This window comes from Acyrthosiphon pisum, chromosome A2, assembly GCF_005508785.2.
Source record: "Acyrthosiphon pisum isolate AL4f chromosome A2, pea_aphid_22Mar2018_4r6ur, whole genome shotgun sequence".
NCBI lineage: Eukaryota > Metazoa > Arthropoda > Insecta > Hemiptera > Aphididae > Acyrthosiphon > Acyrthosiphon pisum.
The window spans coordinates 15,638,540-15,660,626 of record NC_042495.1 but is presented as its reverse complement, the minus strand read 5'-3'; the positions used below and the strand labels follow the sequence as shown (position 1 = coordinate 15,660,626).

General features: G+C 33.1%; 1 protein-coding gene across 1 annotated transcript in view; it reads right to left on the bottom strand.

The window, feature by feature from the left end:
* The window catches only part of LOC100571465 (prostaglandin G/H synthase 1-like), a 7,733-nt gene extending 596 nt beyond the window's left edge, over positions 1–7,137 (bottom strand). Inside the window, exons 1-8 of the mRNA XM_029489273.1 lie at positions 7,074–7,137; positions 5,710–5,823; positions 5,367–5,518; positions 5,045–5,230; positions 4,205–4,575; positions 2,392–2,702; positions 2,077–2,154; positions 271–384 (exon numbers count right to left, since the gene is read on the bottom strand). Coding sequence (XP_029345133.1) covers positions 271–384; positions 2,077–2,154; positions 2,392–2,702; positions 4,205–4,575; positions 5,045–5,230; positions 5,367–5,518; positions 5,710–5,823; positions 7,074–7,137 — 1,390 coding nt within the window. The remainder of the gene's footprint in view (positions 1–270; positions 385–2,076; positions 2,155–2,391; positions 2,703–4,204; positions 4,576–5,044; positions 5,231–5,366; positions 5,519–5,709; positions 5,824–7,073) is intronic.
* Between the last annotated feature and the right edge of the window lie 14,950 nt (positions 7,138–22,087).

Below are 22,087 nucleotides of genomic sequence, written 5' to 3'. Positions count from 1 at the left end.
GATCCGTTATGAACTGACTGGGTTTCGGTTTGAGGATTTTGTTGTACAGTGTTTCCAGCGGCGGTAAAGTTACTGAAAAAATTAATTTTCTAAATTTCCTTTTAACCCAGTGTTAATAATAACTGTGCGTTAGAATACGACGATTATATATTGCATCGATAGCAAACAATACGCAGTTTTACATCGTTTGTGCGAATATGTATTTTATTTTACATTATTATAAAAAAACAATGATAATATTATATATAGTAGAGAGGCATAAATATTTACTGTCGTTCGCACAACGTTCCAGTGGACAAGCTGGAGGCAATATTCTAGGACCGTATCCACCGTTGTTGGAACCAGCGAACACGTTTTCTAATCTTTTCACAGAATTTTGATGGACTAATCAAAAAAAAAAATATATATCATGCTATTATGGTACGCAGGCACGCTTAATATTATTTTCTAACGTGTATTTTGTATACGTAAAACTGAAATAATCTATAAGACAGATTTTAGCTTATAACTACACTCAAACAATCGCCGAATGCTAAATTGTAGATATTATTGTTTAATAATTTACATTACCTACCTACGCATTAAAAGTTACAAAAAACGTTGATTATGTACATTTTGTGAGAATAATATAGAATTATTTTCTAGATTAATGATTGTAAACCCTAGTTTTGGAAATAACCATGATTATCAAAGATTAAAATGTCGTATACAACTACTGACATGTATATAAACATTAAAAAAAATGTCCCTAATCATAATACATAACATTTAAAAATTACATCGAGTTCCTGTAGGATTTTGTTTTTAATTCATGTTGTTAAAATATAATATCATACTATATTATAATTTAAATAATTTAAAGGCACCCACTCTAAGTATATATAATAATATAATATTATATAAGTACAGTGAAACTTCTGAAAATTTGTTTTCCACTTGTAGGAAGTTTGTAGTTTGTTCCAAAAAAGACAGAGTTATTTAGGAGGAGGGGTGGGGTGGTGTTAATTTACGAAGTTTTTACTATTTATATATTTAATTAACTGAAATTAAACTTAACTTATTGTAATGTTACTTTAACTTACGAGCGTAAATTGTTTTCAGCTGGAATCTCGAAGTGAACGGAAAAATGCTCCACCACATCGTCGGCCTGCCTCTACTGACTTCCGAGTTTCCAAGGTGAAACAGTGATATTATAGGTGACATAAACGACACGCGTTTTCCTGAGGTTGGAAAAAAAATGACATGACAAATATAATGTTTAGACTATTGAGCATTATATTATATTATCATATTATTAAAATGTATACCGCATGGCGTTTAATAGTAAAATAAAAATTAGACCACCAGAGACGACTCGTATTCTGCAAAGAGATGGACAGTTTTAGGTGTGAGAACGGCGGAGTCAGGATGATGCACAGCAAGGATAATAGATTATCGTGCTGACACACCCCAGACTACGTCGGCGGACACTGCCCTGCGTTTTATGGCACAGTGGTTTATTAAATTAAATTATATTATTCTTTGGTGGTCTAATTTTTATGTTATTGAAAAATGAAAAATGTGTAAGAATCAGATTTAAATCATGTTGTATTGACGGGGTTTCAAATTTCTTATCGAGTTTTCGTTAAGATATATAAATATTGACGGCAGTAGAAACTCATCCGGTCAATTAATTTGGTCGGTATGTAGGTACTATACGTCTATATAGAATGAGTTTTAACACATTTAATCAGTGTGTTTTTTGTTTAAAAATACAATTATATGCCATTTTACATCGCGATCAATGAAATATGCATACTTGGTAAAAAAAATGCGATTATATGCAATTGCATATGCATATATGCAAATGCATATAATCCGCGGTCTAATAATAATTAATACATATTATAAGGTAGTCCACTCGTATTTGGAACGTTCTGCAGAAAACAAGAAATGGGAATACCTAAACGAGAAGAAATTTAGATTGACTGCAGCAGTATAATCAAATGTGTTTCAAAAACAGTCTGGAAACGTTGATAACAATATTTTATACTGTCCGGAAGGGCTAATCTCCTTAGAACGGTTGGGAAAACTCACCTATTTTACTGCATTCCAGATGAACTACCACCACACTTAACATCAAGAAGATAGTGAATTCTCTAACACATGTTCCTTCTGAAAACAAAGAGACGTAATAAGTTTCACATAATATTACAAAGGAGACAATACTGCACGGTCTCGGTCACGCGGCATTTTAAACACCCCATCATTAAACTATATCATTATGAAGATGTCACTATGTCAGCACACTATTGGTTTTCTCTCTCTCTGATTCACACACAACATAGCAAATATTTTACATCAAGCAGAACGATCTCTGTTTTATTACATTTAATATTATAATGCAATCACCTGTTGGTAGAACTCCAGAAATGGATTTTTCCGTCAACACGACGGTTAACAACTCCACTTTCTCCATGGTACTATACAATTTTTCGAATTCCGTTGGGGCTTCGACGTTAACGGTAATATCGAAAAAGTTTTTGTAAGCAGGCAGCCCTATCCGTCTTCTATAGTTATTGAAACGCTGTAAACATTGTTCTCTCGAGAGTGTCATGGTAAGCTGTTCCGTCAAGGTGCTGTCATCGTTGACCGTGACCACGTTTATCTTTGAACTCATCATTACTTGAATGGAGTCATTTAAAGCAGCTTCCGAAACTTGACTAAAAGTATAGTAAAATAAAATCGTATACACGTATAATAATATGTGAATATAATTTAAATTGCTTATATTTCTGAAATTATAGTTCTCCGGGGACTAGAACAGTTTCCCACATGTTTAGTTTCACTTTCCTAGCGTACCTCTATAATTTATGGTCACCATCTAGAGTTGTGCAATATGAGTACCTACTAGTTGATGATTATAATTTATATCATAGTTTGAAGCGCGTATTATACTTTCATCAATTATTCTTTAAAAAACCATATTATTATATTTATCATTAACCCTAGAGCACACACTTCACGGTCAAAAAGACCGGGCTTTTAGAATTTTGTTCATTGTTTCAAAATTACGAAATATGAACCTAACCTTATATGGGTACCTTCTAATTAGATGATAAACTAACATTAGATACAGCTCCTAACTGTATACGATCTGATGTCAGTAATATATATATTACTTCTATAGAAGTATTCAAAGTTCATTACCAGACATTACGTATTAATATAAGGTCAAAAAGACCGTGTGCGTGATCGTAAAAAATCAATCATGGGTTATTTTTAAATTGTGTTTCTAATAATTGCTGCTCGATAAACGAAATTGATAGTTATTATATTTTTATTGTGACTAGTTAGTTGACTATGATTTGCGCCATACTGTGTGTGACTAAAAATACCGTGTGCGTGTATTCTCGTGAATATTTTAAAACGTGTGATCTAGGGTTATATGAACGATGTGGCTATACAGGGTGTAACGCCGTAACGGATAGAACTGACTTTTGGAATAACTTTTATTTTAATCAATATTTTAAAATTTTTTTTTGATAAAATAGCGAATTTGCGAATCTGATTATAAGAACTATTTGGATGGTAAAAACATTTATCTAAATATCAAGTAGTTTATTTTTTAGAGTTTTTTTTAAATATCAGTATTTTTTTGATTAAATTAATTTGGAACGCTATAACTTTTTTAAAAATATTATTTTTGGAAATTTGCTAACATGAGAATATTTCTAAATCTATTTACTAATCCTATAATTTTATCAATTTTTGTCATAAGTTTAAGTAGCATACATTTTTTTTTTTTGTTCAGTTCTTTCTGTTACACACTGCATATTATGCAGGTAGAGCATACGTACAACACTCACGAATAAAAAGCACATTAGAAAAACAGAATCTTCTCTTCTTTCAAATAATAAACAAAAAATCAACGAAGTCCTACTATGTAACAGGGACGAAAGTTTTGCCCTATGTTTTTGTTTACTTAAAATGCATTGGCCCTGAAGTTCTTAACTTAAATCATGAACTACCATGTTGTGCCTGCAAATAGCTTTTTATACACTATATTATTAGATACCATAATATAATATGGCTATTATAGATGAACCCTGTTCGGGCTCTGCTCTGTAAATCACTGATCAAACATAATATTCGTATGGGCCAAAATTTAACGTGGACGTTTCTTTAGTTATTATTGGTGTATCCAAAAAAGGCTCAGACTGACCTGGCGTTACTGTAGGACGTCAAATTCGTTGAACTGCATTGCAATTTTTCTGGCACATTTGATACAGCCATCGTCAAGTGCAGTTCAAAAGGATTGCCGGAACCACGGATGTATTCCATTCGATGGTGGTACCCTTCCTGTCTGAGTTCCACATTTTGGATTTCGGTCATCATTATGTTCATCATTTGACGGGTTACAATCTTCCTGGCCTTGATATACAGCTCTTCGTCTGTCCACGTCGGCCACTTCTGTGACAGCTCAGCACACATCCAGTTGTGTTCACGTGCCCAGAGGAGCGACATTACGTAAAACATTGTGCCCGTGCTCAACATCTCGGCCCGTTCGGATAGACGGGCGTTCATTCTGCTGGGCTATTTTACAAATCATTAATACTGAAATCGTTGCAAAACACAACATTTTTGGAGAAATAGAAAATTTTTTTATCGTTACTTTTTAAAAATTGATTTACTTTCATGAACGACGGCATACAAAAAACATTTTTACCTAGCATTTTGAGGTGTTAAAATAAAATTTCTGACGAGTACAGAACCTACAGAGTACAGACGTACAGTTAATTTGTTTAAAGTATATAATAGCATAAATTATCGGATTGCAGTATTGTAGGAAACTGATATTTTGCGAGGTAGGTACCTACACTAGTAATTCCATCCAAAAAATAAATATTAAAATATACTCATAGTTATATAAGTGCAGAACTAGTTCAGTTTCGGTATTAAAATTAAAAACGTAGCTATATGCATATTATTTTGCAATTGAGAAAATTAAAAATTTAACGTTTATTCAACAGTTTTGTTTTGTGTAAAAAAAAGTCTTGCTCACCCACGACCTGTCGATCGAAATATCTTTTGTCAACGCCGTTAAATATACGTCTGAGTATGGTGCGAGCGCATGGTTCGTCGCAAATGGCTTGTAATTAATTGCGCTTGTCTTGAGCTTACCACCGGAGAACGATCTCATCGATCTCTCCGACATATCATCACTGCCGTACAATTGGGAAGCCGTTACCTATAATATTAAGTACGGACAATACATTATTATTAATATTCGATGTAAGTTTTTTAGTAGTTAGTACGTATTATCGCTTTAAACTCGCTCATGTCATAATGTACTATTGTAATTTATAGGTTATTTAGCTACTAACCGTCAAGTTCGAATTTGCGTCGAAAAATTGCAAAACGAAATATTGATAGAACGCGTCCAACAGTAAATTTCTGTTCTTCCGATCCGGTATTAACTGACCGGGTTTCCGTTTGAGGACTTTGTTGTACAGTTTTCCCAGCGGCGGTGAAGTTTCTGAAAAAATTAATTTTCTAAATTTCCTTTTAACCCAGTGTTAATAATAACTGCGCGTTAGAATACGACGATATATTGCGTCGGTAACAGACAATACGCAGTTTTCCCTTGTTTGTGCGAATATGTATTTTATTTTATATTATTATAATAAAATAATGATAATATGTATAGTGAGAGGCATAAATATTTACTGTCGTTTGCACAACATTCCAGTGGACATGCTGATGGCAATATTCTGGGACCGTATCCACCGTTGTTGGAACCAGCGAACACATTTTCTAATCTTTTCACAGAATTTTGATGGACTAATCAAAAAAAATATTTATCATGCTATTATGGTACGCAGGCACGCTTAATATTATTTTGTAACGTGTATTTTGTATACATAAAACTGAAATAATCTATAAGACAGATTTTAGCTTATATTACTACACTCAAACAATCGCCGAATGCTAAATTGTAGATATTATTGTTTAATAATTTACATTACCTACCTACACATTAAAAGTTACAAAAAACGTTGATTATGTACATTTCGTGAGGATAATATGGAATTATTTTCTAGATTAATGATTGTAAATCCTAGTTTTGGAAATAACCAATATTAGCAAAGATTACAAAGTCGTATGTCGTATACAACTGCTGAAATGTATATAAACATTTAAAAAAATGTCCCTTATCATAATAATATATAACATTTAAAAATTATATCGAGTTCCTGTAGGATTTTGTTTTTAATTTATGTTGTTAAAATATAAGTTCATACTATATTATAATTTAAATAATTTAAAGGCACCCACTCTAAGTATATAAAATCATATAATATTATATAAGTACAGTGAAACTTCTGAAAATTTGTTTTCCACTAGTAGGAGGTTTGTAGTTTGATCCAAAAAAGACTGAGTTATTTAGGAGGAGGGGTGGGGTGGTGTTCATTTACGAAGTTTTTACTATTTATATATTTAATTAACTGAAATTAAACTTAACTTATTATATTGTAACTTTAACTTACAATCGTAAATGGTTTTCAACTGGGGTCCTGAAGTGAACGGAAAAATGCTCCACCACATCGTCGGCCTGCCTTTACTGACTTCCGAGTTTCCAAAGCGAAACATTGATATTATAGGTGACATAAACGACACGCGTTTCTCTGAGGTTGGAAAAAAATGTCGTGACAAATATAAGGTTTACACTAGTGAGCATTATATTATATAATCATATTATTAAAATTATCTATACATAGCCAAATTTATCTTAAATGTATTATAAATTGGTACACGGTCGAATATTAATTTTATAGTTACGCCATTTGACTCAGTCGCGAATTCTAGTTATAGGGTAGAAAAAGTACTCGATATTCTAGAAGATTAAATAAAAAATTAGTGAGGCTTTCATAATTTATCAAATATAATAGCTAAAGTACCTGCTAACGATATTTATTAGTTTTCTATTCGATACCCTGTAAAACTAACGACAAAAATGTTGTGATATAACAAACCCACCTGAATGTTTAATAATAATATAATTTAATTTAATGAACCACTATAAAACTCACGGCAGTGTTCGCCGACGTAGTTTTGGGTGCACCAGCACGATAATCCATTTTCCTTGCTGTACATCCTGACTCCGCCGTTTTCACACTTAAAACTGTCTATGTCTGTGCAAAATTTGAGTAGTCTCTGGTGGTCTAATTTTTATTTTATTATTAAACGCCATATGGTATAAAATTATAATAATAACGATAGCAATATGATTCGCGAGGAGGTCTTTAACATCCGATTAAACAGGAGGCCAAATAATTAATAAGTTTAGTGAGTAGTCGTTGGTTAGTGGTTACCGATTTTTCCTTGGAAGTTATACAGTGTATAATAATTAATACACATTATAAGGTAGTCCACTCGTATTTGGAACGTTTTGCAGATAACGAGAAATGAGTATACCTAAACGACAAGAAGTTTAGATTGACTGCAATAGTATTATTAAATGTGTTTCAAAAACAGTCTGGAAACGTTGATAACAATATTGTATATCGTCCGGAAGGGTTAATCTCCTTAGAAAGCTTGGGAAAACTCACCTATTTTACTGCATTCCAGATGAAAAACCACCACACCTAATATCATGATGATAGTGAAATCTCTAAGACATTTTCCTTCTGAAAAAAAAGAGACGTATTAAGTTTTACATAATATTACAACGGAGACAATACTGCACGGTCTCGGTCACGCGGCATTTTAAACACCCCCATCATTAAACTATATCATTATGAAGATGTCACAATGTCAACACACTATTATTTACACGTTCATATGGCATTGGCTATGACCTAAATTGTATGTAAAAACTACAACACCACTAAATAAGCCAACGCAGGGACACGGGTAATTTTCTAAGCTAAGAGTTTGATAATAAGTGAGTTCGTTCCACTATTATAAGTAATAATAAACGGTGTTGTTTCAGGTAAACACACATTTGCTGTGTTGCGCGTGGGTCAATGAGACAAAACATACGAGGTGCCCTGACATCCCCTTAATTCACGATAAAGACACGAACCCGCGGTCTTGGCTAGATATTATATTCGTGATATTGTGATAAAATCTATTCGCGAGCATAATATTTCTTATTATGGGCGTACAGCGACAAGACCTCGGGTCTAGCGTTTTTTTTTCCTGACATCGAGAACCAAGCGTTGACACGTCATGACTGATATAATATTTTGAAAGTGCATTAATTGTCACACGAGGTATTTAAAATTTCGTTTTGAAACACCACTTATTCAATAGCATTGTTTAAATCACAAGACCACGGGTCGTAGCTGTACATACGTATTATTTTCGTTAATACATAATATTTTAATTTTTGCCTGCACACAAACTCGTGACTACTATGTTATTATCACAGTTGCGCTTCGGTATCACCACATATAGTTAGATAACGCCATTATATGAAAATATGCAATAGGTAGTTACCGATGGCTGACCCAAAACTGACGATTTTCGTCCAAAGATTTGCATCTGAAACGTAAAATAAGGTTTAATTACTTGATACCACACGAGTCCGCGGTCGCTGCTATAAATTATAAGTATTACGCTTGCGCGCACACATTATTTTCAGGCAGGCTTCTTATTCACTCGTCAAACTCGTGACCATATTATTAGTAAAAATGTGCTTCTTTATCGCCACATATTGTTTGAAAATATTATATTAAATTGTTCATTAGGTACTTACATGAAGCTTTTCCCATTAGGTTCGAAAACTTGGGAAAATAATTAAACATGATTAAATCTATTAGAATTAATAATCGAAAATTGTATCACAAAAAACAAATGAGACTGAATTATTCAGTTATACAAAAATTATAATAAATTAACTATGAGATTCAAGTATGCACAAATTATCACAATATAACTATCTGATTCAATCATAAACAAACCTGTTGTCATGTAACAAAATCTATGTATATAAAAAATAATAATGTTTTTATATTATATAAAAATTGTGACACAAATGTCTACTAAATCATAAATTGAGAACGGCTGGGCCGATTAGGCTCAAATTTTTTTTCAGTTTTTCGTAATTACCAGAAAAAAAATTTTAAGAAAGAAAATTTTAGAAAAATCCACCGGAAAAGTTGAAAATTTGGATGTAAAAAAATACAACGGTGGAGCGCCATCTGTCCAGGAAAAAATAAACTAAATAATAAAAAATTTAGTTTGATTAAAATAATAATAGTGTATTATATTATATTCAGTGGCGCCGAGTAGGTACGCACTTAAGGTGGTGCATTTGAACCACCTAAAATTATGGGTGGGTGGGTCTTGGGTAATGGGTAAGTAAAAATATTGAACCAAGATTGTTGATTCTTTTACTATACTAAGTATAAAGTATTAAAGTAGGTACTAGGTACTTAACTACTAAAGCGTTAAGCAGTTACCAGTTACAACATAATATTACCTATTTACCTATAGGCTATAAGTTATAACACCTAGGTATTGCATTATTATAGTATTATTATTATTATTATTATAACACTATAAAAAAAAAAGGTTAGGTTATTAGTTATTACATCATTATTCATTACCATAATGGCATAATATGTCCATAATCTATATTAGTACTTAGTAGCCCGTGTCGGTGTGTCACTCAGTCGGCAGTCACTGTTTAAATGATTTTTTATGAAAGTTTAACTTTTGTATTAGGTATATTACTATTATTATTCATTTATGTAAATATGTAACATTGTACGGGTTTCCACTTTCCACTTACGTATAGTTATAGATAAAATATTAAAATATGTGGCCAAAATATTGACTCATGATTCATGGACTCTATTAGTCTCTATATAGTCTGATAATTCAATACTTCATAGTTTGATTGAACATTATGTAGGTATTGTGGGGTTATTTATTGACTATCGTTGGTCAAAAATCAAAATCGGTTAAAAATCTAAAATTATCTTCAAATCCAATAATACCGTCCAGTCGCACCACTATGTTATTAGCACTAATATAAAAATGACAAGATATTCCTACCGATTACAGTTCAAATGATTCTTGTTCTATTGGTAAGTACCTACCAAGTTTTACTTAGATAAATAGTTTTTGAATTTTAACCGGTTAAATTTAGTTTAAAAATTAAAAGGTAGCTATAATATCTATCTATAGTATAAAATAGTATAAAATATATTATATATTTGTACCTTGTTGCAATTATGTGTCTTTGTTATATTTAGGTACCTATATTTATTTTATTTTGTTTAAATGTATTATAGTATTCCCAGATGATCCAAGTTCCAGTGTACATTATTGTGATGTGCCAGTAAAACAGAAGATCATGTCTAACTCGAGCTCTTTAATAGAAACTGGTAGGTACAAAAAATTATTCAATACTGTTTCCTTAATCCTTAATATATATCAAACAAATAACAATTATTGAAAATTAAATAAGTAATACTACGTTTTTTAAAAAATAATAAGTTTATTTTGTTTAAATATATTATAGTATTCCCATATTTGGATTGGAAATTGCTGCTTGTTGGTCAATCATATGATAGAGCCAGCAACATGCGGGGTGAATATGAAGGACTACAAGCTTTAATCAGAGAAATAAACCCAGCAGCGATTTATACATGGTGCTATGCAAATAGACTTGGTTTGGTTGTTGTTCAAATGTCAAGCCGTTCAGCTAATGCAGTTGATACATTTGGGAATCTGGAGTAGTTGTATGCACTGATTTCAACAAGTAATAAACGCGTAGCGATATATGAAAATATGCAAAAAGAAAAAAATCCTAAAGCAAGAGTGCATAGACTTAAAAGAGTTGAATCCACTCGTTGGATGTCATACTCATCAGCACTGAATACAGTATTATTAACATATGACATAGTTATTAATACATTAGAACAGATCAAAATAACTGAAAATGTAGACTTCAAAGCCAGATCTAAAGCTACGGGCTTAATAGATTTCTTTTTGTCAGAAAGATTTGTTTTGACAGCAATCTGTTATAGAAATCTATTCAATATTTTAGACCCAGTAACAAAAATGTTTCAAAGTCAAGATATTGATTTACTAGGTGCAGTAAATAGTCTTCAAGCAGTCTCGAGCAGCATCAAACGCTTGAGATCTGATGATGCATTTAACGATTTGCTACGTATGGACCCCTATACTCCACCCCTACACATAGTCATACTACACAGCATCGGATGTCCTATGGTAACACGTAAATAGTTAGGTGATGTCACCGCTGTATATAAAACCTTGGGGGAGCAATGCTATAAACGTTAACAACAGCCTCGGCGTCTGCCAACGGCCAGATGACAAACCCGAACCGTTAAGATGTCTGTGAGACCTCCTCGGAGCGCAGTAGATTCTACGAATCAGATATTGGCACTATGACAAGATGGCTGCGAGTATACTTGGTCATTTTACGACACCCCGCACCGACCAAAGGCACATCTTGTAGAAGGCCCCCTGGACTGTGAGAACCAACAACGTAGTCCGCCAGGGATCTGGTAAGAGAGGGGATAGGACTATATAGGAGTCCTGGGAGTGACCAGTATTCAGACGTGATTTCACCAACCGTACGTACACACCCCTGTACCTCTTCGTTATTGATTATCATATTTTTGTATTACGACTTAGATTATTTTCGTTGACGACGTATTACGGGACTTAGAGAATATTCGAGCAATCGCTTATTTTCTAAGATACTGGTTTTTCTTCGTCAATTTGAATAATCTAATAGTGTTTAAATTCAACTTGTTTTGTTATTTTTACAATTTTAAATAAATACTACATCAACCACAAATTGTGGTTTTGTTTTGTGGGTGGGTGGTCTTTGGGAAGAGTTGTACCACCTTTTTTTAATGAACTTGGCGCCACTGAATTTACATATTTTGTTGCTATTTGTAGGTATTATTATTTTTTAGATCCTGAGCGGAGCGAGGAAGTTAGTGGTTTTACAATGGTGTTTATTTTTTTAATTTATATACATATACATAAATGAATGTTTGTGTGTAGATAAGACCTCTAGGAAGAAGACAGGCTAATTTAAAAAGGGTTTAATTTGGTTTTTTTATTCATTGGGTTTTAGTACGCTAGGTTAGTTTAGTATTTGATATTAATTGATCACATTAATCCACCGTAGGGCAATTAAGTAAAAACGACGAACTTGGTATAACTTTGATACTTTCGAGTTAAATCACACACTTACGTACAAACGCACGGGGTCCATGCTCTAAAACAAGTAGATTGCCTACCTGATAATATACTGTTATGGGCTACGGAAAAGTTATGATAAGTTTTGAACACCATACACCGAATATTAAATAACGAATTGAACGAAGTTTGAGTCATACTATAGAGTTGGTACATTTAACGGGCAACGAAGTGCGCATGAGATTAGCTAGTATAGTATAATATAATAATATCATAACAATAATAACATACCTTTTACAAAAAGCGAAATACGATTTAATTATAAATTATGCAATGAAACATTGGGCACACTGCTTACAACGACAGACTATAGTAGACACTAGACATGGTATAATATAATATGCATCTCTGAAACGGTTTTTTCAAACTTTATAATATTATTATTAATTATTATTTAAACACGAAAAATACCAATCGAGGGATATACCTGCAACACTGGGCCGGCAGTAACTGTAACTGCCTTATCAAAATATATTGTTTTACTTAATTTTATAATGTTTTCGTCGTGGGAGATTGTCACTGGTTCTTCCGTGTTTCAATGTATCGTCGCGGTCGCGTCGTTCTCTCGCGTGTTTCTAACCGGCGTTTGACTGCATAGTAGATCGATTAAACGACAATATGATTTCCTAGTCTATTTAGAGTTTAAACGTTTAGACGAATTTTAAGGCATAAAAATCGTGTTGTGATCCACTTAACTTTATCGGGTTGACACACGGCGGCATCTATATATAGTACCCATAAATTGTATATAGTTTTCGGGCCAGATATTACGTTCAAGAAACGCCGAGAGTTTTCGTGTATCTGTCAGTGCAAACGTACCTTCGTCTTTGTAATTCGTTTTTTATGTCTCGCCCTGTTTGACAATCAGCTGCGCAGTCGAGCTCTTAGGGTTTTATGGTCGAATTTTACGATGACGGGTCGTCCTATCGTCGTGTGTATTATATTGTATGCGTTGAAACTTGGGCATAATGTAATTTATCTTTTCAACGAGATGTTGTGTTGTTAAATTTATATTTTAATTCACTCAAGTCGAAACCGCGTGATGTGGCGCTGCAGCGAGACCAGCATAATATGAGATTAACATTATACGTCGAGTCGTCGTACACGCCGTGATTGTAATATACATTATACTAAGAGAGCGAAAAACAAAAATAATAATATAATATAATTATTAATTTGTTATACATTATAGTCATCGGTCACGATCATATCTGTATAAATTAATATAGAGGTCTAAACCGATCGCCGCATGGTGTGCGATTACACGTCATATTATAATTAAACGGAATTCGTTAAATCGAAAACTTATGTCGAAATGCGTTTCGGTACGTCACCGACAGCAGGCTATTATATCATTACGATAATTAATACCGATTCGACGGTAATTGCATATTATAATATTATTATTGTTAATATGATATGTGCGGCGCCTTATATGCCGCGACCTTTATGCGTGTTAGTCGGGTCGGCGGCGAAATTACCCCCCGACTTTGTCAAGAAAATATCTCAATTATCTTGAAAACGATTATTTTCATCAAATGTAGTGATTTATAATACGAAATGAGCATGCGATTTACTAAAACCGAACAGCAGCCCAACCTAACCTAAAGACTAATCATATTTTTAATGTTTATATTATTATTATAATATAAATCCACAACTTGATAACTATAATAATATGGTTTTCTCAATATCAATCGTAACAACTAATTTACTGAAACATTAGGTTTATGTATGCAATTGTCTGCAGTGTTACCTCATTCTACTAAACCATAACTTAATATAGATTGCAATAAATAGCTATATAATAATTATACTCTCAAATAATTATAAATTATAATAAATAAGAATTATTTCCCTATATGCTTTGAATCGGTTGAAAAACAAAAAACTGTATCCAGTTAGGATCCGATAAATAGCTTTTACCAACTATCCTACGTGTGGGGCTAGCAATTTGCCTATAAATTGTCAAATCTGTGCAAACCGTCGACGATGTGAAGTTGTTGATTCACTTGCTTTCAGAAAGAAAGAGGTGCCCTACCCATTTTCACAGCCATGACAAATAGACAATAGTCTTATCTTAAACGATTATTAAAAGGGTATTTTAATTAAATGAAATTCAGATTTATTCAAACACCGTCGTCCGTCGAACATGCAACTTTCTATCGGCGTATCCTAGTTGGAGTCCTGTAAGTACTATGGTCTAATCGCAGATACTACACTAGTTGGGTCCGGTATTATTTTTAATACTACACTTAAATGGGCTTCAAGAAACATCACAAATTCTAGGTGTAGGTACCTACCTATTTAATATTATGTAATTTCTAGTGTCTAATCTCTGGTTGAAGGTGATTGTGCAGGGTTTTTGCGTCGTTTTCCGGCCGTGTTTTACATTTTACCTATGTTATGACCTTTTTAGGCATCGCGATTCCCGAAAGTGTTTCCCTACCACTTCGACCAAGCTGTTATCTGAGCGCGTCTCTGATTCGCAGACATTGGATATAGTGGTGCTCTATATATTATTTTTGTTGTAAGTCACTGTCTTGTGCGCTTTATCTTTGATGTGGAAGGGATTCCCATAAAACTGGCGATGCGCAAGACACCCCGACCCAAACCATTTGAAATTTTTGAATATCTTATACCTACACCAATATTTAGTAAGTATATGTAATTTGTATGAACTTGTATTTTGTACGATCATTTTCAAAATTTGTATACGACCATTTTTATAACTTGTTCGATCATCGTTCGGTGGGGTGGCAATTACGTTTAAATACTTATTCTTAAAAACCACTGTCACCCAAGTCCCGCCCCTAATCGAAATGTCATTGTTTTAATTTTTTTTCTGCAATTACGTGTACACCGCAGTTTAGCTGGTGATTGTGGGCAACTCTAAGAATATTTGCGACTTGCGGTTCGCTAGTCATTTGCTGCACATTCCCTGCGTGATCCTTATATAAAGTCTTGTTATTATATTATACTTCCTGCAGTTACTGGAGCTAATACCTATGCATAACTCGGTATCCCTGGCCGAGCGTTGGCCTTCATATTGGATATCGCATTCCCAAAAATACTGCTGGGTCATAAAGTTGATTCTGCAATACTGTACTTGTCTCCATCTATACGTTTAAGTCACCTAGTGGTTTTCTGTCCATGACTACTAACGCCTTTTTGTTTTTCTCCGTCATAATATTGACGACATGCGTGCCTATGCGGATCCCCGCTTTCTAATAGACTCACAATGTTTGTGAGCTGTTGTTATAAAATTGTACATCGTATGATAATATATTCATATTATGCAGGTAATCAAAGGGCCGGCGTCCGTATATATAATGCACTTAAATAAATATCATATTATTGTACAGCACAGGCGGGTGTGCAGTAAGTCGTAAACGTTGTACACATTATTGTTTGAAAATATCATAGGTTTACGTGCGTCTGAGATTTTTTCGAATTCAAAACCAGATAGGTCAGGTTCTGATATGTTGACACATTTTACGACGCCCCCTTGTTTCGTATACCGCTCAACGTCGGAGCAGGTGCCGAATGCTTAGGTATGGGTTTTTATTCATCCACAACACGCTGGCGGGGGTGAATATTTTTGTTAAAGGTGTGTTATTATTGTTATGATATTATTATATACTATAATATTAATTATTAAGGTATTTCTGTATACCTACGTATTTACATTTTTTTCGGTACCGCGTATTCTATTTCACAACGTAACAATATGTAGGTATAAGGTAGGTACCTCCTATATAATATGATATATATTACAATATATTATATGGAACCTACCTACTTAAAACGGATTATGGAACGTAAAAAAGGTTTTCGACAATGTCTCCGACTGCGAGTAACTGTATACAGCTGTACAAAATACAAATAGGTATACCTGCGTTACCAGCTATTAGTAAGTTTCTATGATGGCGTTGAAAATAATCGTTTAACAGATTCCGCAGCTATACTTACTGTCTTACACTGATAGTTTGAGTTATGTTATCATTAATTTACTAGTGAAACTTACTATATCCATTAACACCAGTACCTATGAACATACTACATGACTAAATATATATCGGACATAGATATAATAAATATAGTCAGTACAGGCTGAATAGTTAGGCGTATATAGGCAGTTTTCGGACTTATTTAGATACATTTATCTAGATGAATAGATTAGACAATTATTTGTTCATATTTTATAGATAAATAGTTACAAGGTATCTAAACGTTAATCTTAGATAATTTTTTTACTAATCTAAATAAATTCATCTAGATACATTTTCTATTGATAAAAATCGCAAAATTGTACAAACACATTTCAAATATTTATACAGATTCTCAAACCAAGTTTATATAGTTTATAATTTATATAAATTATGTAATTATTTTTATTTATATCATTATTATTAGTACGTTCCTATAGTGCCCAACTAAAATATACCTAGATTTAAAACCTATTTAAAAAAAAAATTGTATATTATTTATTTTTATCTAGATAAATATGAGTTAAGTTATATTTTATATCTATCTAGATACATTTGAGTTACATTATCTTTATCTTTATCTAGATAAAAAAATACTTATATCTAATCCGAACACTGTATACCTTATAGGTGATATATATTATGCCTCAGTGGCGTAGCCAGGAACATTTTATGGGTGGGGGTTCAGCAAATTTAAACTTACCATACTTTACTTCATGGTATCGAATATTTACTTTTATTGTAAAAATATAACATATATCGACAAAATGTAATACATCAATTTATTAATTTTAAATAAATACAACTTATTAAAAATTGTTAATAAAATACATAATAAATTAAAATAAAACAAATAAAATGGAATACAAAATATGTCAAATATAAACGAATAAACGATATTAAATTAAGTAAAACAGTGAGACACCAACAGGCAACGACCAACTAATAACTAATAACTATTAGTTTTACACAATAATGTGCTCGTGTTAAATGATCGGCGAGCCGCGAATGCAATAGGTATCCTAAAATAAAATTTGAACACAGATAATGATATCGCTTTTATCGCTGTCATCGGGACCAGACGACCGATTCAGCGAACCGATTTAGAATCAACCGTTGTAGAAAACCTAAATAATATGTTTCCAAGCAAAAATGATCAAAGTAGTAAATATGATCATAATTTAATATTATTATGACTTGTGTGTGTGTGTGTGTGTGTGTGTGTGTGTGTGTGTGTGTGTGTGTGTGTGTGTGTGTGTGTGTGTGTGTGTGTGTATAATACGTTTATAGTCTTTATTCAAACTATTAATATAATTTCCAAGTCAAAATTCTAAAATATAAAAATGTTAAAGAAATAACCGTGTTTCATGTAAAAGTTAATTTACCATCTCAGGTTCATGGGGGGGTTCTGACCACCAAACCCCCCCCCCCCATGGATACGCCACTGTTATGCCTTGTGCAGACATCGTCTAAACGTCAGCTATACATAATATAGTATTCACAGAAGTATTATAGACTATAGGACCAATAATATATAGGTATATATTATAACCCGAGTCTCGAGTCCCGAGAAAATTATAAGCATTCGAGGAAAATGCGTTTATGTGAGTACCTGCATAAGTGCAAACAACGTTTGAGATTAGGTGGGGATGCTTAGCCCCTAAATTTCTCCCTATTTATTTTGCTACTTTTATGAGTACAAAAGTACTTTATTATACCCATTACCTACGTACTATTAGGTACATTTGTACAAATGGCACGATTAGCAACGATCGTCCTATATATTGATGGTAAGGCCGCGGATCCGTCTCATCGATGAGTATGGTAAGAAAAACGCATTTCCCTGGTCAGAAAACAGGTCATAAATCGTCAACAATTATATACAGTACCCGACTGTACTATTATAATATTATACGCAGAAAGACTTTAAAATTTCGATTCTGATGTATATATAGAAGGTGAGCCGGGCCCGGCGTCCGAGTGACACCGATTCGCGGTGTTTTTCAATCGTAAAAAACAAAAAACAAACATCATTTGTAAAATCAATACACTCATCGCTTGGCTCAGAATGGCTAAAATACAAACGAAACGGTGGTGGTTTTTCGTAGTAGAGGCAGCAGCAAGTGCAGCAGAAGCGTAACCGGGGGGTTATATCCCACCACCTCCATTGACCGTGTTTATTTTAATATTAATTCTAATGTTATGATTGGAAAATTATTTTACAGAAGCCCTATAACCCCCTACCCCCCCCCCCCCCCCAAAAAAAAAAAACCATACAAAATTCTTAGCTACACCACTCGGCTGCATCGGCGGCGAACACACGCGATGACCGCCACCGCGAATACGTCGCATCAATGTTCACTCGATATATGGGTACGCAATAGGAACGGCACACGACAGACACGTATTTATTTATATCCTATACCTCCGCATTCCGACGAAAAGTAATTTCTCCACTTATATTATTATTATTCGAACGCCGCCATCGCGTATTATAAATCGCCGTGCGGCTTTCCATACGGTCGTTTCCATTTACGTATAATATATTAAATGGAGGTACCCACAACATAATAACATTATACCTATACTATATTGTACGATATTATTATTATTAATGCATAATATACCACTCGCAGTGGTCCACACTCGCGGCATAAGCCTATATCTATAATATATTGCATATAGGTAGATGTATACTGCACCAAACGAACGAATAATTTGACGTTTTTTTGGTGGCATATATACGCGTGCGTGGGTGTGCGTGCTCGGCGTATATATACCTACTATTAGTAATAATAATAATTTTATCATTATTATAATACTGTTATTTTATTTTGTCGTCCGCGGTTCACGATGACCCTCGCTCTGACCCGGCAGACCTATTGCCGCCGCCGCCGCCTCAGACCTCGCGGCCATCCGTATATACGGCCCCGCAACAGGTGAGTAAGCACGTGGTAGCGTCGCCGACGGGCGCTTCTCGTACGCGTGATATCGCGTAGTGATATATACGACCGGAAACCGAAATTTTGCCTCGTTTGCGCCGATAACCGTCTGTGACTTGTGAGGGTCTGCGTATTATTATGATTGTGACGCACCGCCGGATAGTGCGTACAGTAATAATATGTTATTTTTTATGCGCAGCGCATATCATAATAATAATTAAATGTACCTATATTATATACCTATGCGTAAAAAGTTGGAAGGCGCGCGAAGGTGCAGTTCTGTACAAGCGTGCGGAGATTATTCTGCAGACCGGAAGTTCGCAGAGTTTGTGGGTCATGGGTAGGCACACTAGATACTGTGGTGTTGTGAGTAGTATATATATTTTGTATGTTCACAGCCAGATTTTCTACGGTAACAAAAAATTTTCAAGCGGGAATGTCTGCCTTAGAGCTCTCCGATTTACCGCGTAACACAATACGGAGATTACACACTGATTGTTCACCAAATTTCGTCTCACACAAAATTATTCGCTGTAGCCTGTATGTATACCAAATTTTTTTACCAAACCTTATTGTAAAACTGAAATTATTATTTCAAGTAATAAGAACACAAATTATGAAATAATAGATTTTTTTTTTTTTGCAATAAGGTCTGGTAAAAAATTTGGTATACGGCAAATATTTTTATGTGAGGCGAAATTTGGTGAACAATCATTGTGTAATTTCTATATTATGTTACACGGTAAATCGGAGTGCTCTAAGTCAGACATTCCTCTTGAAACATTTTTGTTACCGTGGAAAAGCTGGCTGTGAACATACAATTAATATTTATACTACTGTTGTAAGACCCGTTCGGATCGTTCACCCGTCATAGAATATACTTAATGTAACGCCGTAATAATAATATATTATAACAAAATCCAAACGTCTTTTCATATCGTCACTTTTTCCAAAACGGTCAATTATTAGGTCTATGTTTATTGTTTATGTAAATTTGAAATTTTCCTATGAAAATTGGAGAAATAATACGTCTGGGGGGCTAGGCCTCTAGCCCTAGGTTCCACCTGGGTCCGTCCCTGCTTCTTTTCGTATCCGCTTCTAAGTTGGAATTGCCGATATTCACATTTAGTAATAAAATAAATAGTAAATATTATTATATAAATAATTAATTAATAGACGAATAAATAAATAATCTTAATGGTCGGTAACTTTGTTAAATCTTATATTATTGTAGGCTGTAGCCAATGCGTAGCTATAGGTCTATGGAATTCTTGTTCGCTAGTACTAGCTGATCTTGAAATCTTCCATAGTGCACTTCGTTGGGTTCATGATACTGCAGATGAGTAAATGTTCGTCTGCAGTTTGTGAGTTTGTCGTTCACAACATTTTAGTATAAATGAGTAGGACCCGTAATTTTATTAGCTGACACTTTATAATTTATAAATCTCTAACAGAGTTTTAGTATTTACTATTTAACGATGCAATTTAATTAATATTATTATTGTCCGTATATGCATAGTCAATTTATGTGACACATAAGACATATATAGTTATTAAACATGTAGTATAAAAGCGAACATAGATTTTATAGAGTAGGTATATAACTATAGTATAATCTGAGCTAAACGAGAAATGTATTTTTTAGATTCTGAGCGGAGCGATGAATGTATTGATTTTACAATGTGTGTTTTTTTTAATTTTTTAATTTTTTTTTGTCCGTCATCAACGTTTGGGACAGTAAAACTGCTTTAATTTCTTACAACTGTATCTTTTTCTATGGAAAAATAAATCTAGTTGGTACGTTCGGGAGGTAAAAATTCACAATAGTTTTCAAAAGCGCCGGGAAAAACAACATAAAAATTAATGAAAAACAGGAATTTTCACGCCAAATCGATTTTTGGTTTTTGGTGTAACTCTACAACAAACGACCGTAGATACATGCAATTTTCACTGATTGTTTATATTAGAAATTTCTATACACAACAAATTTTCAAAAAATATTGATTTGTTTTGAACTGCATTTTCAGTTTCCAATTTCTTTAGTTTTTAGATTCTAAGTGGAACGATGAATGTATTGATTTTACAATGATGTGTGTTTTTTTTTTATTAGATTCTGAGTGGAACGATGAATGTATTGATTTTACAATGATGTGTGTTTTTTTATTTTTTTATTTTTTTATTTTTTTATTTATTTATTTATTTTTTATTTTTTTTGTGTCTGTGTACACGATAAGTAGTCGAAATAATGCTACGATTTTCAACTTCAGTATCTTGTTCGATCAGAAAGTGAATATCGTTGGTGCATTGGGGAGGTCAAAATTTAAATTTCCCAGTAGTTTTCAAAAGCGCCGGGAAAAACAAAAGAAAAATTAAGGAAAAACGGGAATTTTTACGCAAAATCTGTTTTCGAGAAAATCGATTTTGGTTTTTGGTGTAACTTTAAAAAAAATGACCGTGGATGCATGAAATTTTGACTGAATGTTTACATTTCCATTTTCTATACACGATAAAATTTTCAAAATATTTTGACTTATTTTGAGCTCTTTACGGACATTGTCAGTTTTCATTTTTTTTTAGTTTTTTTTCTAAAAATATCAATAAAATTTTATTTGTTGGATAAAAAAGCTTGAAAATTTAATAGAAGGCTCCTAGTATATTGTTTCAAAGGCAGATGAAAAATATTAAAAATCGTTAGTCACAGTTTTTTTTTATAAGCATTTAAAGTTCAAAAAATGACAAAATATGGAAAAATCACGAAAATTTGCAAATTATTTCGAGTTATAAATTCATAAAAATTTTTCTTTTTAAATCTAAGATATGAAAATGTAATACAAGATTCCTTATATATTATCTACCTTTATCAAACAAAAAATATCTATAAGAACTCAAATTAAATTTTTATGGGCGTTTGAATCATATTTT